Source organism: Musa acuminata, chromosome BXJ1-5, assembly GCF_036884655.1.
Source record: "Musa acuminata AAA Group cultivar baxijiao chromosome BXJ1-5, Cavendish_Baxijiao_AAA, whole genome shotgun sequence".
In the NCBI taxonomy this organism is placed as follows: domain Eukaryota; kingdom Viridiplantae; phylum Streptophyta; class Magnoliopsida; order Zingiberales; family Musaceae; genus Musa; species Musa acuminata.
This window is the reverse complement of record NC_088331.1, coordinates 48,292,501-48,319,331: the sequence shown is the minus strand read 5'-3', so window position 1 is coordinate 48,319,331 and position 26,831 is coordinate 48,292,501. Positions and strand designations below refer to the sequence as shown.

Sequence of the window (26,831 nt, the reverse complement as noted above, 5' to 3'; positions counted from 1 at the left end):
ATCTATATATAATTGACATTGTTGTTTACGTAACTAAAGTTATTTACTTCTATTTTCTTATTCATATTTATGCATATACGGTTGAATGTGATAATAAGATTATCTTGACAAGATAAATTATAAGAGTTATTTTTTACAATATCAAGAAAGACTAATATCGTATCAAGAAGGACTAACATGATAATGCATATACTTATTCACATTTTTTACTTTCTTCTAGTGGTACATAAAAAAAGTGTGACATTAATGAAATGCAATCACTATGACTCGTATTGGTAATCAAACTTAATATAGTATTATTATTATTATTAGATTTATTAGTCTATTTAAAAAAAATTCATGCACACATGTAAAATACTTTTTCAAATTTTCATAATCCAATTAAGTAAATTTATTCTTAAATAATTTTTTTATTTATTTTTATTTTTATTTTTTTAATATCTTACTAATTAATGGACAAAATGAGAGAATGTTATATTATGTAGCATTATCTAATTATATAAGATAAATTATAGATTTGATTAGATTATTATCGATCAATAGAAATGAAGTCCAATTATATTTGATTCGTTATAAGATAACCTTGATAAGAGAGACTCTTTTAATTATTTCTCTTAAACCCCCCTGCTCTCGCTTATAAATAGATAAGACATTCTAGGGACTCAATATAGATATGTGATGTGACGTTATTGAGATATTATAGATCCTCCCTCGTCTCCCCTTAGTCATATGAAGTCATTGAGAGATTACAAATCTTCTCTCATATACCTTTTGTCCCTAATTCATTGTTCATAGTAGTCCTACGAAAGATGTGAAGAGAGAAGAAGAGTCTAGCCTTTCTTGTAGATTAGCATCGTTTTAGCTTTCGAACATGATGACGGTGCACCTACAAATCAAATAAAGATTTTTTTATTAGTATTGAAAGGTATGTATCATATATTTGATCAATCATTATTTTATTTTATTTTTTAACATTAAATTTTTTTATATAATAGTATCATTATAATAATAGCATAATCATGGTTTTATGCTTATATTTTTATGATATGAGGTATTCGATTTATTTCAAAACATGATTATGATACTAATTACTAGGATAAAAAAATATAATTATGCTATTATACAAAAAAATTTAATACCAAAAATTAAAATCGAATAATTGGATATGAAAGTTATTCCGAAAACCTTTGTATGATCTATAATCACACCGTCGTCCAATCCGAAAATTGCAACGATGTCAAACTGCAAGAACTAAACTAGTCTTCTCCTCTTTTATTATCTTTCACATAACCATTATGAGCGATGAATTAGAAGCAAACGAGAGATAAAAAAAGATATGTAATCTCTTAATGATGTTACGTCATGTATCATCTCATCTTATATAGTATTTAAAAGATCTTATCTATTTATAAGCGACAACAGATGATCTATAATAAATAATTAAGAAAGTCATTTTCATCAAAATAATCTCTGAAGGAATCGTATCATAATTATTTTTTTTTCATTTATTGATCCATAATCATAATTAGAATCTAATACTATTTATAATATATTTTACATAATTAAATAAGCATATCTCTTCTTAAGTACGATGCAAGGGTACGCAAGCACGAGACTCCGAACGTATCTAGCAAAAAAGCACTCGGAGCAACTATTACGATCGAATAAAGAATTAACTTTCTAGTCACGATAGTACATCAGACATACATCAGCTAACAATAGCTAGCTGTTGTTCTAAGGAACGAAGGACATGATTACCGTATCACCAGGTGAAAATACTCGAGTCACTACAAAATTAACTCGCCATCATCGGCAACGTTTGGTTTGCCGCTAATGATAAATGAGTAGACCGACAAACATATTACGAAATTTCGTTTGCCTGACGAATGCAGTTCGATATATATATATTAGACACGACGACACTGCGTTTGGTTGCTGGGCTTTCTCCTTTAGTAGTTCCATTCCTTCCTCCGTTTATATGCAGGCGACGGGGAGGAAGGTTAATTTGGAGGGAACAAGACCTGCGAAGATCCGTGAACAAGACACCAAAGGGAAACCCAAGAAGGTCGACACGCTCGGAAAAATTATACGGAGGAAATTAAAGACGACGAACATTTATTTCAGTCTTTCTCCGGATGATCGATCCTGATAGAAGATAAGATTTTCCTAATTATATGAGGAAAATCCTCTATTCTGTTAGGAAAATCCTTCGACTATTTAATGTATTCAACTATTTGTATAAATAGGAGAGAGAACATGTTAATGTATTGAAGCATCTTCAACTATTCAATAAAGCTTCATTCAATATTTGTTCTTATCTTCTATTATTTCTATCTTCTATTATTTCTATCATGGTATCAGAGCAGTGAGAAAAGCGAAGCTTCGCTCTTGCCTTTTTGGCCAGCGACCAACGTCGCTGAGAAAAGCGTAGCTTCGCTCTTGCCTTTTTGGTCGCTGAGAAAAGCGAAGCTTCGCTCTTGCCTTTTTGGCCAGCGACCAACGTCGCTGAGAAAATCGAAGCTTCGCCCTTGTCTTCGGCCAGCGACCAACGTCGTTGTAGCCACATTCCTGCCTGTGCCCTCACAGCAACAACAATCGCAACAGCAAAAACGATCTGCTCTTGCCCTACTCACGAAGCCTCTTGCTTTAAACAATTCTTTGCACCGATCCAAGATTGGTATCCTTCTTAGGAGCACCATCTTGCGGGGGCATGATAGAAGATAAGATTTCCCCAACTTGATAGAGGATAAGATTTCCCCAATTATATGAGGAAATCTCTCTATTCTGTTTATGGAGGATCTGTATAAATAGGAGAGATTCAAGCTAAAGTTATTTCATTTCTACAATAAAGCTTTTCTTCTGATAAAGAAGATAATAGAAGAATGAGAGATATTATCTTTCTGGTATCAGAGGAAAATCTCTCTGATACCATCTTGCGGGGGCATGATAGAAGATAAGATTTCCCCAACTTGATAGAGGATAAGATTTCCCCAATTATACGAGGAAATCTCTCTATTCTGTTTATTCTGTTGAGGGAAATTCTTCCTCCTAATCTGAATAAATAGGAGAGATTCAAGCTAAAGCTATTTCATTTCTACAATAAAGCTTCTTCAATTATTGTTCTTATCTTCTATTATTTCTATCATGGTATCAGAGCCGCTTGCCTAGAGCAAGCTCTCTTCTCGCTGCCAATTCATCCACTAGTGCTGCTCATCACTGCCCCACCTTTCTTCCTCGTTGTAGCTATTTTCCTTCCTCTTCTGCTATAGCTTCCTCTTCTGTTGCAGTTTCCTCCTTTGCTGTAGTAGCATCACTGCAACATTGCTGTAGATTTCTTCTCTACCGCCGTAGCCGTCGTAATCGCAACCACGACCAACGTCGTTGAGAAAAGCGAAGCTTCGCTCTTGCCTTCGGCCAGCGACCAACGTCGCTGAGAAAAGTGAAGCTTCACCCTTCGGCCAGCGACCAACGTCGTTGCATTCCTAAGAGGCTCCGTGGTCAATCCTCATCTTCCTCACCGCGGTAGTCTTCGCTGATCTGTCAACATTCGGCAGACTTAAGGAGAATGAAGGGAACGCCTGTGCCATCATAGCAACAGCAATCAACAATAGCAATCGCAGCAGCAGCAGCAGCAGCGATCTACACTTATCTTACTCATGAAGCATCTCGCTTGTAAACAATTCTTTGCATCGATTCAAGATTAGTATCCTTGTCAGGAGCACCATCTTGCGGGGGCATGATAGAAGATAAGATTTTCCTAACTATATGAGGAAATTTCTCTATTCTGTTGAGGAAAATCCTCTATTTAAAATCCTTCCTCCTAATTTGTATAAATAGGAGAGGGAACATGTTAATGTATTGAAGCATCTTCAAATATTCAATAAAGCTTTGTTCTTATCTTCTATTATTTCTATCAGATCCCTCGCTACATCTTCTCAATATGAGTACACATCACAATGTGTGAGGTTCGGTTTGCCCTCATTCTTCTACCCTTTTGTCTCGAACTGTTCTTGCGGTCATTGCTTTGCTGCACGTAGACTATCATCAAATCAAAAGATGGGGACTAACACTGTTATGGTTCCGTAGCATCTCGAACATGACGACCGCATGAAACATGAGCTATATGGGACGGGAAAGGTTAAAGAGTAGTGTTGCAAATATAAATATATAAATAGTATGAGCTGACACGTACGATCATATATAGTTGCCGCTTCTGCAAGTTAGAAAGCAGAACAAGATCACACACACACACTTGATATATATATAAAACTAGTTTAAAGCACACGCGCTGAAGCGTCGACGGAAGACGCCATCCTGCACGGATAGACCCGGCAGCGCACGATGGTGCTGCCGATTCGGAAGCCTGGCGTCACCGTAAATCCAACTTCAAGCGTCTCCCCTCCCTCCTCCTCGCAGATCACTCCATCGGCTACACTCTCCATAAAATCCTTGGAGAAGTCATGGCCTCTCTTGGCATAGAACATCTCCGCCTTTGGAATAAAGGAGTTGGCCATCACCTGCAACGCCCAAGCCCATCTGGCCATCCTCACAAATGCCTCATAAAATGGAGTCCTCGGATGCCCCCCGCTCATGACAAATGACCTCTGGTCGAGATTCCCAAAGAAGGAGCGCTCCATCTTGGATGGCACCACCAGGGCGTACTTTGCTCGGCAATATTTACCAAACCAACCATTAGGATCCTCCATCACGGCATCAAAAGGTTCCTGATAAGTCATCACTCGATCCAACTGATTCATGCTCAACCCATGATCGCTTTCGTCCTCAGCTGCCCTGCCGAGCATTACCCGACACAGATATGCTTCCAACGCATACTTCTTGTGCACCCTCTGAGCGAAAAAAAGAGAATCGTCGAGCGAACTGACGGCGCGATCCAGGTCCCACCCCGAAGCTTTCATCAAGCTAATAACTGGCTTTGCAAAGTCGTGAAAGGATCTCGCAGTGGATCTGCATACACGGGAAAACAGAGCGGGTGTCGCCTCCCAGTTAGGATAGAAGAGCGACACCTTCTCTGTTTGCCTAACCTTCTTCTCCACCGCTGCGTTTTCTGTTTCCAACTCCTCCATTTCCCACCTCAGTCGACGGATTTCGGAATCCTTGATGCGCGCTTTGGATTGCAACTGTGCCAACACACCCTGACAGTCCTGAATCTGCGAGTGAAGCGCAGATCGAGAGCTGTAAGCTTCCTGGAGACTAGATAGGGTCCCCAGCAGAGACACCATGACATCATCCGCCATCTTGATCTTCTTGGGTTCGTAAGGAAGATGGGCCTGCTGCAGCTGCACATAAGCACACTTGAGGGCAGTAATGGCATCGAATAGCTTCAAGATCACAGCTTCTTCTGAGCACTTGGAGACTCTAGTCGGAGGCTCCTCCAGTGGCTGGGGATGCACTTTACCATCTCGGTTATCATCGGGGCCATTGCCAGTGCCAGCATCGGCACTGGAAGAGCGGTAGTTAGGTTTTGGGTTGTCGTTGTAGGACGATACGGTGACGGATCGCCGCTTGCACAGTTTTGACAAGAGGAAGCCGGACCCGGAGGAGCTTGTGCTGGTTCTCGGTGGTGCCACATGATCCATGAATTTGAAGAGAAGAGAAACGCCAACTGTTCCTTTAGAGGCCTGAAAACGTCAAAAAGCTGCAAGGTTTGTCTTACTTCCGTGGAGACGACGGAACATATCGAGGACTTGATAGATCGACACTTGAGCAGCAACCAAAAGTCTACTTGTAGGGTCCCAAAACCGCAAACTAGTAGGAAATAAGAACATAAATGAAGCGGATTTGTGAAAGAAGAACACGCAGCAACATATTACCAAAACAAGAACCGGCAGCCGAGATCAGTTGCAGCCCGAAAAAGAGAGGAGGAAACGAAGCAAAAGCACAACCTTCGACAGATGGACACGGAGAGCAGGATTCGGGGGTGGTGGAGCCAAAGAAAGGTACGAGAAAAGAAGGAACACGGCGACAAATGCCTTGGGCTCCGGAGTCAGAAGCAGAGCAGTGAAACGCGAGGTTTAGGGTTTTAGAAATTGGTGCCGCAGGGAAGGATCAGGATGGAGAAAGCGGAGGAGGGTACTGTGTTTCTACTGCGGCTGCTGAACTGGTCCGGAGTGGAGATGCCAAAGAGGATGGGCGGGCGGGCGGGCGGTGCGTTGGTTACAGGAACCCTGGTTTCCGGCAGACAGAGGACAGTAAGTGGAGGTTTCCCCGAGGAGCACTGTACCACCCGAACCACGATGGGACGCGAATTCAAATCAAAGACAAACGTTGGAAAAGCAAACCATGTATTTAATGGATCGGCAATGCAAAATTTTCTTTTCCAAAGAAAGACGAGACACGATCATGGTTTCATGGTAAGATGGGTTTAAATAACGACGACGCCTGCATTATTTTAAACGCCCACTTGGTGAGCAGTGCATTAATGCTCGCATCGATCGGTGTTCTCGGAAGAATCTGGCTGATGTTCCACCACTCACCTCGACTCACAGCCACACCGGGAGATACTCCCAATAGCTGCGGCCGGTCGAGCCTCCGCCTCCTCGTGCTGAACCTAAAATGTGTCAAGCACACACGCAAAAGACATACATGTGATGTCGTATTGGTATTTACTGCATAAAGAAACGAAGCACCACCGCACGGCCGTGCCATCACACCACCCACCCCTTGTTCTCCGGCCGGCCTGTACAGCCCATCACTCTTGTCTGCTATTCTTTTTTACATGTTGGGCTCGCTCTCTCAGAGCCACAGAACAATATCCAGAGTTTAATCCGCTTGTGCCAAACATTTTCTTCCTCTTTATATTTACCAAAAGAAAGAAGACATAAAAATGAAACAAGCTTTCGGAAGGTTTAACATGTGGGCTTGTAATTTTCTTTATACATGTACCTATTGCAGCAATTCCATAGACGTCGTTAATCGGATGCTCCGCTCCCGCCCAGAGCTGCAGCGAATGCTTGGAAAGAAAGATTCGATGCTAAATCTTTCAGCCGAGATTACGTAATACAGCAATAATATACCCATTCTCCTACAAGAAAGAAAAATAATATTTTATTGCATATAAACGACCTTTCCGACCTATTGAAAAATCATAAAATGAAAAAGAAACCAACAATGATTGCCTCTTTTCTCATAATATCACAAACGGGGGTGGAAAAGTCATCATCTTCACAAGTCAACGCAAGCGTTAGCCACAAGGGAAGACAACGTTGTGATTTTGTATGTGTATGAACCCCTAAATACACAGGCCAAGGGAATGTGTACATATGTGTCGTGTCACGAATCCTGCCTGGATCGACGACGTCTACTGTTGGGGCGATGGTCCAGTCACCAGGACACGTGGTTCTCTCATTTATAATTTTAGTCCTGGTGAGTGACATCATTAGCTGCTAAGAAGAGCTAGTCGAGCTGGATTCGTCCCGCTCGTCGAACAAAACCAAATCCGGTTCGCATCCGGTCGACCCAGAACCCCGAATGTCCGGTTCGCCGACGGAGCCCCCGAGCGCCGGACAGAGCCGCTCCCTCAAGAAGTCTCCATTCCCGTCCCCGACGCCCGTCTCCATCTCCACCATCACCAACTCCCTGTTCAGCCGTCGTAGCACCACCAGCACCACCAACTCCCCCGCGGGCCCCTCCAACGCCGCGCCCGCACGACCCTCTTTGCCCAACCGCCGCACCGTCATCCCCTCCTCGCCCGCCACCGCAGCCTCCACACGGGCTAGGATCTCTTCCGCCGAATCGCCAGAGATGAATCTCTCCCTCCACGGCAACGGCGTCGCCAACTCGAGCCCCGCGAAGAAACCGGAAAGGTCGAGGCTGGGGGACAAGGCGATTAGGTCGAAGGCGTTGAGGTCTCCGTCGCGGTCCTCCTCGCTGCCACTGTCGCCGATCTTGGAGGCGATGCGGCCGTCAAGGTCATGGCGATGGGGACGGGTCACGGCGGCGAATCGGTCGGCGTCAAGGCCCTTGCGAAACCAGGGCTCGTGGACGATCTCGGCGGCGGAGATACGGACGGCGGGGTCGGGGTCGAGAAGGCGGCCGAGGAGGCGGCGTAAGTCCGGGGAAACCCAGCGGGGACACCGGAACTCGGCGCGGCAGATCTTGCGGTATAGGGCCATGAGGTTGGGGTCGTTGAAGGGAAGGTAGCCGGCGACGAGGACAAAGAGGACAACGCCGCAGGACCAGAGGTCGGCCTTGGCAGCATCGTAGGGGCGGCAGGAGAGGACCTCAGGGGCGACGTAGGCCGGGGTGCCGCAGATGGTGCGGAAGACGGGAGGGGAACGATCGGGAAGGTGGCGATGAGGAAGAACAAGGAGTTGGTCGGCGATGGCGGCAAGGCCGAAATCGGAGACTTTGAGGCGAGGATGGGCGGAGTCGTCGAGGAGGAGTAGGTTCTCGGGCTTGAGGTCGCGGTGGAAAACCCCGTGGACGTGGGCATAGGCGACGGCGGAGAGGAGCTGGTGGAAGATTGGGCGGGCAAGGTCCTCCGTCAAGCGGCCGCGGCCGGTAAGGCGAGAGAACAGCTCACCGCCCTTGGCCAGCTCGAGGACGAGGTAGATGCGGGAGCGGGAGGCGAGGACATCGAGGAGGCGGAGGATGTTGGGGTGGCAGAGACGGCGCATGGCGCAGATCTCGCGGCGGACGTTGCCGGCGAGGCCGGAACGCAGAAGCTTGTGCTTGGACAGCACCTTGAGGGCAACGCTCTGCCCCGTTCCGGTGTGGCGCGCGTGGTAAACCTTTGCGAACGCTCCACAACCCAGCAGCCGCCCCACCTCGTACGGCCCGACGATCACCTTCTTGCCGCCGCTTTGGCTAGGAAGAGGAGAAGACGGCGCAGCAGACGGAGAATTACGTATCGACGACGAAGACGAAGGCGGAGGAGGATGGTGAGTGCGTGACGGCGCCCCCGCGAGGTAGTCGGCGGAGTGATCCGGCATAGCTACCGGGACCGGGTACCGACAACCTCGGTCGTCCCCTCACGTGAGAGACACGACGGAGGGAGAGGAGGGGGTCTCTCTCTCTCTCTCTCTCTCTCTCTCTGCGGTAGATAACGTTGCCTGTATTTCTCAAACTATCCTCTCTGTCGTTCGTTTATTTGGTTTCGTTCTTTTCTTAATATCATCACGTATATTTATTTATTTATTTATGTACCCTCCTCAAATTGATTGAATAAACTGAACTCTTTCTTTTCATGTGTGAATCAGATATATTGCATATTTTTCATTCTGTGACAAACGTCTTCCCTGTGAAAAAAAGATGCAACGATAAAAATTTCAGGATAAGAGCATTATATAAAAATTCATAATAAACATAATATATATACATGAAAATTGAAACCCCGTGTTTGGATTTTCACAATACACATCCGGATATCTATATGTATATGAACTCAATTAAGTCATAATAAAATAAAATAAAATAAAAAAATTGCTGCTGGTAGATTTGTTTTCTTCGTTGAAACGCTGACGGAGAGCACGTGAAAAGGACGAGGTGGCAGGTGACGACGTCTATCCTGCACCGGCAATGCCACTTGGATTGTTGGCAGCGGTGGCTTCCACTCCAAGCTAGCTTTTTTGATTGATCGTTGGCAATTCTTGCACCACACTCCCCTACATCTCACCGTCCATCATTAAATATTTTCTTCTTCTGACTGCGGTGTCATTGTTTTTCCTGTGGCCCGATGTCTCTGTCCTTTTTTCCTTCCTTCTAATCCCGACATGAAGGACGACGAAATCACGATGAATCTGAATTGTTGGAAAGGAGATGCGCGTTGCGACTGTCACCACAGATCAGTCGATTAAAGGACTTTAGCGGCTGGTGTTTAATTTAGTCAACGCCTGCATCGTGTTCGTGGCTAGCAGCTGCTCCAGCAAGAATGGTTTCACACTATTTCCTCGAAGCGACAATAGTAGAAATGTTTATTTCTGCGATGCGATCTGAGCCCAACTTCCCTCATACACCATAGCTTCTCTCACGAATAGCCCAACTTCCCTTCTACACAACACACGAGATTGATCGTGCAATTTAGACTCTTCTCTGTCTGCACACTTCCTCGTGTCTTTGTTGCATCCATGGAAGGGAGGGCCTCCACGTTTCTTATCGACGCCTTTTTCATTCAAGTAAAAGCCATGTTCGCGGTGACTGGTTATCGTGCACCATCCAACCAGGTGGGATTTCGGATCAACATCTCCATCCCAACTCATTTTTTCGGGGGCCAGATTTATGGATCCAACATCCCTACTCCACCATTACATTATAACCGATAAGGATTGAGCAGCCCAAACGCCAAACAAAGGCGGAGTTTTGGATTCTATTCGGACGTGTGATGCATGGGACCCAAACATTTATGTGTGTTTTATTGTTAAGCCTGTTGGAGTTGACCGCTACATGGCTCCCTCGATTCAAGCGGACAACCGCTCTCTTATCTCGACAGAAACGATTCGACAAGGTACAACAGATGTTATGGATCTCGTACTCGCCGCACACGATCGCACAGACACGAGAACAGCTCGAGGGATGGAGATTACACGATCGCACGCTTACCTGCCCTGTCCGCCACGCGGATCAAATCAAACGATGAGTTAACGCCATGCAAGGTTACGTCTTACGCCTCACACACACAGATATATATATATCTAGACTCGAGATAGTCACTGTGCCATTTAGCCGGCGTTCCTTCTCCATCAAAGAATAAATGACCGCTAGATGTGTTCGGCAACGAGTGCTCCGTTTATTAACTTGCGAGCGTAGTATAAGAAACGAACATGTGACTTGAATTGAATGCACTGCACTTACGGCATAGATCAGATCAGAAACCAAATTCCAAATCGTACGTGGTGTACTACTGCTGATTAATAAGAGCATGAGTGGCCCCGCATCCATGTCAACCGATCGACCGACACTTTTACTCTGATTGGACCAATGCTCGAAAGGGATATATGGTAACATCCTGATGATAGCATACGTGTTCCTTCTTGGTGCACAAGACAGCAGCACGCTTTTACTTCCTTGCTTTGTCTTAGGGTCCCCACCAAGGCACCATTTCAATAAGGATCGGATCGTAATCTAAAGGGGAAATCCACCATTTCAATAAACATCGGATCGTAATCTAAAGGGGAAATCCACCGCCATCGGCTAATAGCCCAGTTTTTAATTATCATCACCACCAGCTTCTCTAATGTACCATCGGAATTCATGGAGAAAAAGGGTTAGAGAGGCAAAATCAATTGCAGACAGCACGAAATAGGCAAATTATACATCCTTGGGTCACAATGAATCGTTCTTGTGTTCCAATGTATCATCCAGTTTTGGCGAACGTCTACGAGTGAATAGGAGGCAGGAGCAGCGCGTGTGCAGTAGCGCTAATTAATATCAAGGAAGTTAGGTTTCTCCGCAAACAGGACCATGCATTGATCGTCGCTTGATTCCAACGCGTATGGATCGATCGCCTAGTCCTTTTTTAAGCCGGCCGGTCTCCTTGTTCGGTAGCGCTGCCGACGGCTCTCAAATCCAAGCCAGCCACGAAATGCTCGCCAAAAGCTCAGGCAGTTCCCTGAGCCCTATCCGCATCAAGCAAGAGGGCACGTTCTACGCCAGGCTCCTCTCCAAGGAAAACTCCTTGTCCGCCACCCCTTCCTTCAGGGTCTACCATGGAGTCGCAGCAGCCTCGGTGCCCTTCGTGTGGGAGTCGCAGCCGGGAACGCCCAAAGCCACCTTTGCCGCCTCACAGCTCCCGCCCCTCACCCCGCCACCCACCTACTACCACCACCCCAGGAAGACTATGGCCGCCAAGAAGCAACGAAAGTCATCCAGGTCATTCAGCTACCTGGCCACTTTATTCCGAAGGCTCACTCTAAGGAAGCCATGCATGCCGCATCCGCCGATGGCCAAGTCGCCAGTGTCATCGTTACCATCGTCCCCCTTCTCTCGATTGGGATCCTCGGATTCTCGGCAGAAGCATTCCTTCTCTTCCAGAGTACCGGATGATGAAGAAGCGGCTGGTGGCTCCATCCTGTGCTTCCGACTCCAACGGATTCCCCGCCTTAGTCTGTTCCGTCGACGCCGTGATCGTCAGAAGAAATCGGTCCTCGAGAGATTTGGTTGAGGTGTCACCACTGTTCGTGCATGTCGTCCCAGTTTAAAACTGCACAGTATCTATCAGGTGCCTCATCCCACTACTATAATAAGCTATGCGGCGACTGGTCACATGTAGGTTGCTGTCATCCTTTTTCTCGTCTGCCTTAATCTAAGTATGTTTAGGGTCAGTCCGAGAGATGTTTCATGCAGCAGCTGCCTCGTTTCATCTGTTCTGTTGGGGTGTCATGCATGTCGTCGGCCGTCTCTACAAAAATGACTTGTTCGAGTGGTGGCTTAAAAGTTTGGTCCAAGTAGCAGAATCTTCTACATAGGTCGGGGAGTTTGATGCTCGTCGCGTTCTGGAATTCGGCCATCGTGGAGCTGTTATTTATGACAATTGTAATTTATCCGACAATTATGTTCTCTCACTGGTCCCGCAAGCGCATTTGGTTAAGCAAGTACTTTCAAAAAAATCAAACTAAGTGTTGAGAGTGGGATTTGAACCCACGCCCTTTCGGACCAGAACCTTAATCTGGCGCCTTAGACCAACTCGGCCATCTCAACTGTTTGTATAGAGCACTCTTGATTTTATTTATAGGAATTAAAACTGGAAAGTACATAAGACTATATTTATTGTTACATGATGGATAAGACGATACTTAATTGATGATCTTAAGAAATAGGTTAAACTCGACGCGGAAGACACATTCGCGCAGGAAACGCATGCAGTGTGGCGCTGTTACAAATTGCACACAAAACACGGTAGTGGATTAATCAATTGATCTTCCTGCAGCTCCTCCTGATCTCGCCCTCGGAACCCGTGAGGGGTCTGGTATCTCCCATGTTGATCATCCCGGATACGAAGTCGGAGAAGAAGGTGTGGGTGCTGCCGCTGTAGGCCTTGACCACGGAGCTGATGAAGCCACTGATGTTGTAGAGCTGTTGATCCGTGTGCAGGAGGCCCTGGAAGTTGATGAGATTGTTGTAGTAGGAGTTGTCGAAGTGGGTGGGGGTCCGCAGGTCCAGCGGCGCCAGATTGTTGTCCCCGGAGCCGGTGGTACGAGGGCAGTTGGACCGCCTGGTCTTGGCGAAGGAGGCGTCTATGTTGGTGTCGTTGTAGATGTGACCACGGAAGGAGGTGCACCGTGCTTGCCCAATCGTGTGTGCACCTGCAGCGGGAGAAGGAACCAAATCAAAATGTCGTTCATGGATCAGATCAACCTACCTACTCAGCCCAACCCTCATGCTGATTCCACCGACTCAGTCAAAACTATAATCGAGGACCTAACTAAGGTCCCCCTACAGCAAGAGATATTGACATTTGGACAACATAGGATACCAACCTTCCATGTGATTACGTAAAAACAGCTACGCTCTTATTTCTCTCGGCCTATGCAAGTAATAATCGTGAGTTGTAATTAATCCCGGGGTATGTGGCTCCCCAGTCTCCAATAATTTGGTCAGGAAAGCGAAGCCCATCGTAAGAAAGTGTCTATTCCAGTAGCCGATTCAATTTCCTGTCTTTGTCTCCATCAACCGATGTCGAATTAATAATCTCGCGACCCTTGATCGCAGATTCCTCCTGTCTTTTCTTTTTCTGCGTCGAAAAGCAAAATTCGAATGATCTTCGTCACTTGTTCACGTGTCAAGTGCAGAGCGAGACCTCTCAGCCCCTAGCTGTGGGGTAGGTAGGGGTGACCGTAAATGGGGACGTACGAGATAGCGACTACAACACCTCAAACGCAACGCAGATTGATTCTGTGTGCAGTTCATGTCAGATACATCAGTGGTCCTTATATAATCTGAGCAATTTGACGCATGGTACATATAATCGGATGCATCTGAATTTAATTTCAAGAATAAGGCCCCTACCACTCTGCATTACTGTAGCTGAATCGAGCAATTTATAAGCTTGGTTGTCCGGATCCTTACCGGAGAGTGCAACCATGTCTTTAGTTGAAAGGCCCTTGGCTGAAAACTTGGAGATAAGCTTGCTAAGTGATAGGGTTGGCGGGGGGATATCTTTGTTAGCTTTAGAAAAGCTTGCTTTCCTCGAGTCCCTTCTCCCCAACTTCACATCCCAGTAAGGCCCTCCGAGCTGCTAAATAAAGTGCTTCGGTCAATATATATATATATATATATATATATATATATATATAGATGAAACCCTGATGATGATGATGATGATGAGTGCTACCCACAGTGACCACCGAGTCTCTTGAAGCAACCGCCAAAATATCAGCACAAGACACCACCCCCGGGCACGCCTTCTCCACCGCATTCTTGATCTGGTCTATGACTTGGAACCCCCTCAAGGAATTGTTGTTAGGTTTCGCGGTCTTCTCCCCTTGAAAGGTGGGCGTGTCATCTAACAGCACTGACGCATCGCACCCCTGTGCACGCACATTATAAATCAGGGCCAAAGAATAGTGAAAAGCTAGCTGTTGTTGTTTGGGTAATAGAACATTACGAGAACGAAGCAGTCATGAAAGAAGAGGCGCAGGATGGAAGCGCCCAACCGCTTCTCTTTGGAGATAGCAGACCGGACAACGGATTTCACGGTGCTAAAGAGCCTGGGGCACGACGACGAGTAAAAGTTTGTGGATAGCTCCGCAGCGGTGCTGCCGAGAAGGAGAAGAAGAAACAACGCTAAAGGAGCAAAGACCTTGGAAGAGGAAGCCATGGCTGGAAGGACGACTGCACAGAAAGCACTTGTGATGGCCAGGCCACAAGCATCCGGTCGACAAATATAGGGATGCGCAAGCGGGTGTTGCTTTCGTGACGGCTGCTCGTCATACCTACTGCGTTGGAATGGTCTGCATGGAATCAAACGATAGAGAGGACGTGGGAGATGATTAATCAGCTCGGAGAGTGATTCATCTGTGTCTGGGTGGGTTTTGGAAGGGGTAAGCTACAGTAGTGGTTTCTGTGGAAGGATGGCCGGCTTGTTTGACTTTGTAAGTGGATGAACAAACAGTCGTTTCTTTTTCAAGTAGGAGACAGCAAATTAAGTGGTAGGTAGGTAATAGAAAATGTGACCCGGGCCAGCTCTTGCTTAAATCGATCGAGGTTATCTTATCATCTATGATGGCTTTTTTGCCTTTTCTTAGTTAGGGTTAGGCACTTTTGACATGATGGAAGAGAGACCGGAAAGGAACCGTCCCTTTTCCTCTTCGTAAAAACATATGCAGGAGAGAGAGAGAGAGAGACGTAGGTCTATTTCTTTCGTTCCTTGTGGTTTTGAAAGGAGTGACACGATCGAACAAACACTCGTGACGAAAGGGCATGTCATCGTCATCCTTAGAAATGAAGTGTACCTGTGCATTAATCACCATCCTGTAACAAATGGGGTAATGAATGATACGAGCACACCTAACGCCCTTTTTATTATTAATAATTCTTGGCAACAATCACGGGATGTTTGAACTTGTCTGTCTCGAACAGCTTTCATTCAAATGATTCACAATGTTGAACATCTGTGAAGGACGTGCATTATTTTGATTGTACGTGCTTTGACTTTTCGAGTAGGGAAGCAGACTACACATGCTGTGTCTGCTAACTCTGTGTTCAGAATAGCTCATGATTTGTGTACAAGAAGGCTATCGAGCTTGTCATTTGGCCTTACAACAACAGTAAGTGAGCTAACCGTGATTTCGATGCTGTTTCCAAGCATGCATGTTAAAAACCACAAAGCACCATCTCAGGTAATAGGATCAGTGGAGCATTTTGTATGTGTTCTTTAATCTTTTAATATATTTCCTTTTCGAAGAAAAAAAAAACAGTATCGTGTCCAATCCAAAAGCCTGAAAAAGTTGTTGGCGTCATGTTGCTATCGGATCAAATAATTTATTTATAGTTTGATAATATTACTATGGGATCAAATAATTTATTTATAGTTTGGTGTATTCTCGTCATGTATAGGTGACGACGAAAGGATTGAAGATCGAGATGATGGAGAATCTACTATTGTCGTTCAATTCAATTGAAGCAATAATATCGATTTACAAAGAGAACTAGACTTGAATTAGGAAATCTACCGCATGTTATATACTCTCGGCAAGGTAAGAGTTCTCTCACATACGATCCAAATTATGGACCTAACTCAAAGCTCATGTTATTGAGATCATAGACCCTCATTTTGCTAATCCGCAACTTCACCACCACGTGGGCCCTTCAATTATAAGCGAACACCCAGCAGTATGAAAATCATTAACATTGCCTATGTTATGTTGGCTGTAGCATTTGCTTAATTTTTTTTTTAATCATAGGGATGATCACTTTTGAAAAAGTAGAATAAATAGATGATTGATTCTTTCTCAAAGAGTTAATAAAGTATCATATTGAAGCTACGTGACTTATGAACTAATCGAGTGCAAAGGTTGTGATCAATCATTTAATTCGGTGGATCATGCAATCCAAATGGGGTCGACCATATCTTACCTTCTCCACTACATCGCATTTCCTAATAGTCATGAAGTCCACAACGACATGAGAGAGAAGGACAAGGACAAGAAACAACACTGGTCGCCATTTGCTTGCGTCTCAATCAAACCTTAGGATGCATGAAAAAGTTGTAGGTGATTTGATTTCTTCCCATGCGTCGATCGTTCCACATGCATGCTCCTGATGTTCTACCGCTTGTAAGTAGCAATCATTGGCCTGCCCGCGTCGATCGGTGAAATGATCAATAGAAACTTGCTGAACATGTCACAAAACACAGACTTGATTCACAGTACCCCGCCAAGTTAGCCGCCTGTTAAACGTGGGAACATAGGCGATCATGCACTAGCTAGCCTGCTTAAATGTGCAGAGTGGAAAAGAAAATGGAAGATGATCCATGGGCCAAAAGAAGGCAAGTTCACAAGGCCAGGGCCGGATAACACAACGCCTATGTTCCCAAAACCTTCTTAACTAGCATCAAAATCCCAAACTCCAACTGAACATATATATATATATATATATATATATATATATATATATATATATATATATATATATATATATATAATATGAAACATAACTTGAGGATGTGGAAAATTTGTTCTCCTTGCAGATCCAATTCAAAGTTCATGTTGATCACAGGTAGCTACAGAAAATGTAGTTGATTGAATCTAACGAGATATATAGTTGACATGCTACACAAGTAGTTGTTTGCTCGAGACCAGGATCCATTTCTCCAAGAACAATGGTTTGATTGTGTGTGAGTTCATGTTTTGCTGAACTTAATTTGTGGCCAAACAAATATCTGCGCCGAGGATAAACAAACCCCTTGAGAAGTGAATTAGTGGATTGTTGCATGCCAATGATTACAAGTGGAGACACGTGAATCCAAAGAGTACGTGCATGGTTTGTCCTAAATGGCATGCTGACAACCCACCGAGCCACAAGGAGATAGGAGTGCTCACACAACGAAACCATGAATTGCTTCCATCCACCACCCACTGACCTGGCATCGTCACGAGATCTTTAGCCTATTCTACTGCGACATCTTCGTGTCGCCATCTGTAAGTATATACACACACACACTACATGAGCTACACATACATCCGTATCCTAATCGGCATCGCCGATGCTTGAATCTTTCAGGTGTGATAGGAAAAGGAACGATGCAAGTATGACATTATCAACTCATTCAAGAACTGTCATCTACGTAATGACGTTGTCGAAAGAGCATCTGCTTTTCCTTTGTTGTCCTCGGTAGGAGCACAATCCATCTCTGCATGTCTTGATCTCCGGGAGGGTTGCACTAGTCCATCCTAGGATGCATTAACCCACTGTAGCGAAGCCCAACCCCTTTTTTCTTTCTCGGGTCACCTGCTATGAGCAACTTGGCATCTCCCATCAATCACAGTTTCTGGAAGGCTCACACGCCCGGCGATAAAAGGGCATTAATCCCATGTGGCATGACATAGTTTTTTTTCTCCTCTTTTTGGATGTACGGTGCAAGGGACTATTTTCTGTTTAGGCACTAGCCTTGACAAACGATACTTTGATAGTCGTCTTTTCCTGACGCCACCCACAGGGAGGTACGCCCACCAACCATTAATATTAATAAGCTCCTGGACGACATAAGGGGCACCTTAACCCATTGTCAGCCTCACTCCATCGGTCGCTCAAATATAAAAGTCAACCCCGAAGGCTTAAGAGGAGCGGTTGGATTATTTTTAATTCTCTATTAACTTTACCATCAGAGGGGTTAGGTAGGGAACATCCTCGTCGATGCTGATTATTTATGAAGAAACCTTGATAAGGCTAAAGCGCATCATGGGGCAACGTCAAATTCGCTCTCCACGAACAAGCAACACCTCAGGTCGCATCAACTTGGTCTACTCCCCACTCAGATCGCCCCCACATGACCCCCGTGAGCCTCATGGACCAACTTGTGCCTTCGAGACTGAATCGAACCATGTCAACTCTAAGGTTGATGACATCAAGGCAACAGTAAAGTGTATACATATACTTTGTACATTACTCAAGTATTATTATTATTATTATTATTATTATTATTATTATTATTATTATTATTATTTCTTCTGTTTTCATTTTCCTTATGTTTGCGACATAATGCATACGATACTAGTTGAAAATGACTGATATATTTGCTGTGATGAATCATGTCATGCTTGTGCCGAGAGTTTGTTAGACCGAGGACCAGTTCATCAGCTAAAGATTCTGCATCTTCTGGTTGGAACACAATGACTACGATGCTATTTTTTTTTTATAGTCAGCCAATCGTAGCGACAATAGTTTTGTTGGCACAGTGCATGCATGCTCTTATGTTCCACTTCCGACTGGCATGCGTTTTAACTATTGCTATCTGAGCTTAAGCATTAACCAAGTACAATTGATCTTTAGAATTTAAGTACGTTGAATCGATCCGTTGTGTTCACGCCCGACATACGACTATTACCGTCCGATAACTTGCTGTGAATGCTTTTCAGGTTTTAGTAATGCATTAATCCTCATTCGAATGATCCTTAGTTTGATTGGTCGCCTACAAATGTTGTTTATCTACTACTAGACTGGCATATCTTTTTTCCTAGAAATCCATGAGAACTAAAACTCGTGCATAAATAAACAAGGGGAGAGATTTAGACTCGGAATGTTAATTCACCGAGTGGTGGCTGTGCTACGAAGACGTCGGACGATTTAGTTTGGAAGTGACATCTTTGCCGAGAGTTAGCAGCGTTTGGAACACACATCACCTATCGACACCCGTAAAACAAGAGTTAGCCTTAACAAACAATTTAAAAGATGTAATTCCCGAAATCATATGATCTAAAAGATCTATAATTGAAAGTACATGGAATCGTAGCAAATGCAACCATTTCTTTCTTTCTTTCTTTTTGTTTTGAAATATTACATTCTAAATAATATTTTAGATATTTTTAAAAGTAATTATTCTTTTTTTAAAATTATTTTCCCAGGGAATTTAATCATTTCGAATGTAGTCATAATAATTCCTGGCGATTTCAAGCTGACGAAACCCGTGAGGGATACTTGGAGGCATTCACAACTCATCGTGGCAAACAAGATCCAAAACAGGCGTCGCCTTGCCCACAAAGGTCCTCCTCGCCACGCCCAAACAACCTCCCCTTGACGCTTTCCATTCTGCCCCTATCACGAGCACCACATCAGATTCCTCTCCTTCCCTCTCCCTCTTTCCGCGCTACCCCATACTCCTTATTATAACCACTGATTGTCAGTGGGTGCTTAGCATTTTGGACCAAGTTTCTGCTTGCTGCTAACCATCCTCTTGCGTTCATGCATCAGGCAAATTTACAAGCATTATGAGCTCCCTACAGCACTCTTGTTAGCATCCTTCTCCTCGTTTCTAATGAATGATTCGAACAGGGCGGATGTATGGATACTGATACTGGCACTCGAAGATTCTCAAGTAGTAGATGGGTTCGCTAGTTATAATTGCTGCAATTATTGCTGCTGTGGGGGGACACGCAGAGTTAATGGTGTTGATAAGCCAAACAAGCAGCAGTTCCATGGGGGGAACGCGATGTCGACCTTGTTGACATATGGTACCGGTTTAGTTTCACCATGGGATTTCCTTGTTTTCTGAAGCAATAGAATGTTTGGCGTGACAAAAGTAATGCTTGGACTATTAGCCAATGTATTTTTTCCACTGTATTGGTTCCGTGAAGATGGCAAAAACTGTGAAAGATTAATACATCAGCATAACCGTACGTTCTTCTTCCGTAACAAAGAAGAAAATTGCCTAGAATGGATGCATGGCGTACACGAAGTAACCTGCGTACGTAACCGATGTCAATTTCATGTCAGACTTACCCCTACTACTAAATGTACCCGATGTCAACGTACCAGATGATAGCAATGCGATAGAAGAAAGGATGACAATTATTCATCGCTTTGATGCGGCAGTACAGTGATCATTTTCCAAGGTCAACCAAGTGTGAGCAGGAAAAAAGAAAACAGCTCAGCAACGAGGAGCAATGTCCCCATGGTTATCTAAAAGGAACTATGTATGTATGTTAAATGTACAGGTTATCCAAAAGGTCAACCAAGTTTGTCTGTATGTTAAATGTGCAGGTTATCCAAAAGGAACTATATTTTCATGGCAGAAACGGTCCGGCACTCGTGTAAGATTCCAAGTGGATTAGTTTTGGTAATCCATGACCCCTACCTAGTTTATCACCTAACAGTGTCTCGGGAACACTGTAGGTGACAAATATAAGGATGCGAGAGCTCCTCCCTACTCCGAGCAATCCTACCCACAAAAGCGCGGAGGGAGGGAAGCGAAAGAGAAAGATGACATCGAGGGAGCAAAAGAAAGGGGTTCTGCATGAGAGGCTGCAGCTTCTTCGTTCTGTTGCCAACTCTAGCGCGGTGCGTAGTGGTGTGCTTTGATTTCGAGATGATTAACATTTTGATTCTTGATGTATTCGTGCAGCCACGCTTCCGATCATGTTCTAAAGCTATTAGTTTTTTTTTTGTTTGCTCAATGACGACCCTACTCTGGATTTCGTGGCCTTCAGATTTGTCCTATGTCATGCAAGAGGAACAGATATTATGCTGTGGTTTCTTGCTGCCAACCTTTTGACATTGCCACCTACAACTCTGAGCAAAAGATATTACTTGGCAATTCTTGTATGAGAATTCTTCCCTTACATTTCTAGATTTTTTGAGACCAGAAAATATTAAGAAAACATCGGAAAGCGAAACTGAGCAGAAAACAAGATCGGAAGCACCTGCCGCTTAAACAAATTATGAAGATAATCAACCACTACTTTCTCCTCTATATATTTTTTTTCCTTCTCTCTCTCTCTCTCTCTCTCTCTCTCTCTCTCTCTCTCTCTCAACATCCGTATTCGAAATGCGTTGTCTGTAGGTTATAATTAATAAGTTTCAAGCATACGATTAGTATCTATCCACTGCTCCACTGATGTATAGCCGATGCGTTCCGCACTCGGTAATACACTTATAGCATCATCTAATGCTCCTTTTTCTTGCTGCCTCTTCCTCGTAGCCAAGCGAAGCATCTATTATAGTAGATGCGCTGAAATATATTGAAGAGTTGAAGCAAAACATCGAAGCATGCAAGCGAGATCTCGCGGAAGAAAGCTGCTTGCCCATGGTACCTCTTCTGATATGATTACAGCTAGTTACTTCATCAGTAAACCCCGGTTCATAATTCGTATACATTATTCGCCACAGACCTGTGGAGTAAATCATAGTCGATCAATCATTTTTCCTCACTCTACATCTCTGCAGGTTACCGTCAAAACCCTAGAAAAGGGTTTCTTAATTAATGTATTCTGTGATAAGAACCGCCCGGGATTGCTTGTCTCCGTTCTCGAGGCATTCGAGGAACTTGGACTTGAGGTGTTGGATGCTAGCATCTCCTGCGCTGACTCATTTCGTCTTGAAGCCGTGGGAGGAGAAGTAAGTAGCTAAATTTCATCTACCAGTCTTCTTCTTCTTATTATTCGACTCACGGCAATGCTTGCTAATGCATCTCTCCCCCCCTCCTCTCATGTTATATTAAGGAATTAAGGTGACTTATGTCGGGTGGTGCTTCTCCAGTAAGCATCGTCGTCATATACGCCCTCCTGTGCGTTCTTGGCACATTGCACACACGCATTATTTAAGAGTCATTCACACAGCTGGCAGAAATGTCTGCTTTTACAATATGCTAATCGATATAGCTTTCTGTTACTGCATTATGATATATATAATCTACACACGTGTGCAACATTTCTCATGAATCCGGTAATGCAAGATAGATATACTACGACAAGTCTCCTGCTGGTAATAAGAGTAGGTGGCCATGATTGTCCATATCAACGTGAATCAATAATGCTTCGACTTTGGCTCGCAAAGGACGACATCAACAAAACAAGCTCTATCATAATAGTTTGCAGCACTGATATGTTTCGTCTTAAAACACAGCACTTCAAAGCCATGCATTCATTCATACGTATAGAGAAGAAACTCCAATGCAGTGCCACAAGGTATGCACAGATCAATTTAATTTACTCACGATGGGACATTAACACAAATGTGTATAACGAGTGGGGCAGTATGAATAATACTATGCTAAACACACGGATGTATTAAGTCGCATATACTCGATGAAAGGTATATACTCATAATTTAGACAACTGATTTGATTTCTACTCGAGCATGCATTCATTCATTCATTCATTCTCCTTTGCCTCGCAGCCGCAAAATGAAAGCGTGGATGCTCAGATGGTGAGGCAAGTAGTGGTGCAAGCTGTTAAGAAGTGCGCGGAAAGTTAAGGGAGCAGAAGACAATCGGAGCAAAAGAGAGGTTTAGAAAACAGTAATAAGAAAATGATAGCAGATGACACAAAAGTTTTCTGTTATTATGGCTTCGAAGATGTGCAACAAATAAGAAACTCTTTTACTATGGCAAAGACAGTGTGTGTGTGTAATGCCAGATTATTATTAAGTACATAGATAAGCAGATGGTAAACGTAATTATCGAACCACATTTCTATTGTTCTCCTGTTCGTTCATTCGAGAAAATCCGAATTAATTAATTAATGGTCGCCCTGTGTTAATCGATACGCAGTTTCGAATTGAAGTATCCCAAGTAAGTAAGGTAGTCTTAGAAAAGGGCTGATCCGACTTGTGAAGGAAGAATGGCTGTAACTTGGGTTTTGTTCAATCCCAACCTGATAAATCCACTAGTCGTTGCTTAGAATGGGTCTCGAGGGAGCTTAAGAACACAAGGCTTATGCATGATACATGTCACCCATTCGTGGGTCAACTTAGGGTTGACTCCAGCAGAACCCATCCACCCTCTGCCCGATGTGGACCAATTGCATAACCCTGAAGCAATCTATGATGCATGCATGCGTGCCACATATACATTTTGCCTGAGCTCATCTCGCACTGTATACAGCCAGAGTAATGCGACTGATGTCCATGGGCCAAACTCATTCTTGGGCTCATATTTCAACTTCCAAGTCATTAGGTGTGTTTTTGAGTAGATTAGTTATATCTTTTTAGTACAGGCCCTCCCTCCCTCCCTATCAGTCAGCCATTAGTCACTACTAATGACGGGGCCATTTTCATTCAGTGCTTTATGCGAAAATAAATAGAATCAACCACGAGGTGGAGATGCTGTAGGGGACACAAAATCCTTGGGCAAATATGTGATCTCTGCTATTTATTACCGAACGAGGCTTATCGACAACTACTAGAGAGAATTAGAACCAGGGTCTACAGTACCGAATTGTACCGTCCGATATGGGCGGTACGTACCGGTCTGACAAGTTGCTAGTATGCGGATCGTCTGTTACCGGTCCGAGTGCACTGTAACGTTATAGTAGTAGCACTGTAGCAGTGCTACAATACTCGGCACATTTGAGTGTATCGCTCGGTACACCTGGGTGTACCGCTCGGTATACCGTACCGTACTGGTACCGAGCCCAGGTCGAAATACCGATACGATACGGTATTACGAACCTTGATTATAACTACTAGTTGGTATAAAACGTTCAAAGAAATATTGTGTTGTATAGTAGAAACAATTAACATTCTGGGATTCCCGTGAGTAAAATTCATTGGTCAATTTGGTTTGGATTGGTTTCATATATGAGAAAAGGGGTCGTTTGCCGTTTCCTAGTCTTGTGTCGTGTTATGTTTCTTGAAATTTTGACTGTCATATTAACTTCAAGAAAGATAATATAGGTTGGTATAAATGTTTTATCAATATTACCTATCTAATTAGTATCGGTGAAAGCATAGAGATGAAATTATAAGTATTTATGAAGAAGAAATTCATAATTGAAAATCCCTTTAAGATATCGTAGGATATGTTTTAGTGTCGACCAATATACAGTGGAGGGTCGATACATGAATTGTGATAATTTGTTAACTACAAATAAAATGTTTGGACATTAAAAAAATAAATACTGCAATGAAATAAGTACTTGTCGGTATTGTATGGAATCTGTAATAGGGCTACCATTATATAATTTGAGTGACCCAATGGAGATGAGTAGAATGACAACTTTTTTGACATTATGTATATTTATTTTCTATATTAGATCTCGAATGTCCTTTGGTTATGATTAAAGTTTGTGTACTTCGGTTATGATTAAAGTTTATGTTTACTTCTACTCTCAAAAAATAACTTAAAGTTTATATGTCTTCGATGACTAATCAATTTATTAATTACTTAATGAATTACTTAATCTCAATGAAATTATTACTGATGATAATATCATCCACATAAACTAATAGATATATACTACATTCCTTTTGTTATTATAAGAATAAAGAAATGTCAGATTTGGAGTTAACAAAGCCGATTGATATAAAAAATAAGTCAAGTTTAGTATATTAGGCTCTTAGAGTTTGATGAAGTACATAAATAACTTTTTATAGTTTACAAACATAGTCCATAAATAATTAAGACTTTAACGACTTAAGAATAAGATGGTCTTAATGTACTCATAATTTATGATTATGATTTACTATTAAGGTTAAGTTTTTTTAATATTTAAATATTTTTGGATGGATAATTAAAGGAGTCATCGACATAGCCTTGTAGATCATTTATGAATAGAAGGTCGGTGAATTAAACTCGCTAGAATATATAGTTGTCACATTTTAAAGAGTTTAAAGGGATCGAAGTTGTTATATTGATTGAGATGGGTCTAATTAAGAGGAACAATTATTTCATGAAGGAATAATCATTGGAGTGTTGAAGGAGATGGCATGAGGAAGGGTGGGAGAAGATGACACTTTAGAGCACTTAGATCTACTTGTAACATGAGAAAGTGGCTTGTCAGATCAGATTTATCATTGTCGTTGATGTTGTGTGAGAGGGAGCCTGCCGGAGAAGGAAGCAATCAAGAGGTTGCTTATGGTGAGACAACGATGGAAGGTAATAATATCCTAGAGTAGTGGTTGCGTGCAATGGGAGTAAGGGTGGTCGCCTGCGGTGGGATGACGAGTCAATGAAGAGCTGCTTGCTGAGGAAGAAGTGGAAGTGCTGGTGTGGGATTGTGATAGAATTGACTATGTAGTGTACACATTGCATGTGTACGGGTGGAGTTTACAAATATTAGAGAAGAAATGTATATGCCGATATATTGATTGGCAACGAAGAGCAAGGTGTTGATCATGAAGGGTTAGATCGGAGGAAGTATGCAAAGGTGCAAAGAACAAGAAAACCTAAGGGAAGCGGTGCTGAGGAGATTAGCATGTGTTTACCTCGGTAGAATGGTGTGTGAAGAAGATTGCCAAGAAGATCGTCAGGCAAAATGCATCTGAGAGACTAATCACTATGTCCGATCAACGGAGAGAGATTGCTATCGTCGGATACTGAAGAATAGGAAGTATTGCTTGAGATAAGAGAAACTTTCATGCTATGCTACGAAGAATCTATTATGATAAAAAGATGATTTTATTTATTAAGATAATATATATTTAAATAGATTTGAGAAAGAGAAAAAAATGATGATTAATTCTTAAATCATTAATTGAGGATTAGAGCATATATATATATATATATATATATATATATATATATATATATATATATATAATAAAGCTATCATTCTATATTTATCTTTATTATGATTTCTATTAATTTGGTGGCGTGTGATTTACGGGAGGTAGATTAATCGTAGACCCCTTGGATTAGGATCATCATTCATCATCATGTAGTTGTTTGATTACGCCATGTTGGAGATTTGGATGAGGACGACGACAGGAAGAAGCCTGTAGGTTCATGAATCTGGTCGTGCTGGCGATCTATCCAGGAGCTACATGGCACAAACAGGTAACATCCCGACGACCGAACTGTAAGAACTCGTTCTATCGACTTTACTTGCGAGGTTACCATGGCAAAGTTGATTTGATGTAGCTGCTATTTATTATTTACCGATGAAGAAGATTTCACGCTCGAAGGAGGATCGGATGGCAGCAGGTAAATCAGCATCAGATAAGAGATGTACTCTCCTATTGGATCGCTAGTAACATTGTTAAGAAGATAATACAAAGCATATGAGACGATATTCTATATGTGCTCATAACAGAGAAAATATATTACAGTCATCTGAGAATTAATTATACATGCCCGTACCAAAATACACCACACAATCTATTTTTATTTTTATTTTTATCAAAAGATAAATAAAAAAAGATAGGAATCTTACGATAACATACCAAAAGACGCCACCGTATGAGGTTTTTGACGCCGAGACCTATCTTTGTTTATTTTGTCAAAA

The 26,831-nt window shown here is 43.1% G+C and overlaps 5 protein-coding genes and 1 non-coding gene across 6 annotated transcripts in view; 1 reads left to right on the top strand and 5 right to left on the bottom strand.

Annotated features, from left to right (window-relative positions):
• Window positions 1-4,138: 4,138 nt before the first annotated feature.
• Window positions 4,139-7,039, bottom strand: LOC135674862 (protein GRAVITROPIC IN THE LIGHT 1-like). The gene is made up of 2 exons (XM_065185107.1): window positions 6,904-7,039; window positions 4,139-5,639 (listed from the first exon to the last, which is right to left on the bottom strand). The coding sequence occupies exon 2, from the start codon at window positions 5,595-5,597 to the stop codon at window positions 4,275-4,277; it is 1,323 nt and encodes a 440-aa protein (XP_065041179.1). The 5' UTR covers window positions 5,598-5,639; window positions 6,904-7,039; the 3' UTR covers window positions 4,139-4,274.
• A 4-nt stretch (window positions 7,040-7,043) lies between these two features.
• Window positions 7,044-9,079, bottom strand: LOC135674861 (CBL-interacting serine/threonine-protein kinase 14-like). The gene has a single exon (XM_065185106.1). It carries the CDS (start codon window positions 8,949-8,951, stop codon window positions 7,404-7,406), a length of 1,548 nt encoding a protein of 515 aa, XP_065041178.1. The 5' UTR covers window positions 8,952-9,079; the 3' UTR covers window positions 7,044-7,403.
• A 3,494-nt stretch (window positions 9,080-12,573) lies between these two features.
• On the bottom strand, window positions 12,574-12,654 carry TRNAL-AAG (transfer RNA leucine (anticodon AAG)). Its single transcript has one exon. It is a non-coding gene; the product is annotated as a tRNA-Leu (tRNA).
• Window positions 12,650-14,821, bottom strand: LOC103986064 (peroxidase 4). Its single transcript, XM_009403940.3, has 4 exons — window positions 14,561-14,821; window positions 14,292-14,483; window positions 14,023-14,188; window positions 12,650-13,259 (listed from the first exon to the last, which is right to left on the bottom strand). The coding sequence occupies exons 1-4, from the start codon at window positions 14,771-14,773 to the stop codon at window positions 12,865-12,867; spliced, it is 966 nt and encodes a 321-aa protein (XP_009402215.2). The 5' UTR covers window positions 14,774-14,821; the 3' UTR covers window positions 12,650-12,864.
• Window positions 14,822-20,792: 5,971 nt separating this feature from the next.
• LOC135675198 (transcription factor bHLH61-like) lies at window positions 20,793-23,059 on the top strand. Its single transcript, XM_065185473.1, has 4 exons — window positions 20,793-20,949; window positions 21,590-21,697; window positions 21,835-22,005; window positions 22,786-23,059. Exons 1-4 carry the CDS (start codon window positions 20,800-20,802, stop codon window positions 22,861-22,863), a joined length of 507 nt encoding a protein of 168 aa, XP_065041545.1. The 5' UTR covers window positions 20,793-20,799; the 3' UTR covers window positions 22,864-23,059.
• Window positions 23,060-26,647: 3,588 nt separating this feature from the next.
• Window positions 26,648-26,831, bottom strand: part of LOC135675197 (protein LURP-one-related 10-like) — a 1,249-nt gene continuing 1,065 nt past the window's right edge. The window contains exon 3 of the mRNA XM_065185472.1: window positions 26,648-26,831. This exon is cut by the window's right edge and continues 107 nt beyond it. Within this exon, the coding sequence (XP_065041544.1) occupies window positions 26,756-26,831 (76 nt within the window). The 3' untranslated portion in view covers window positions 26,648-26,755.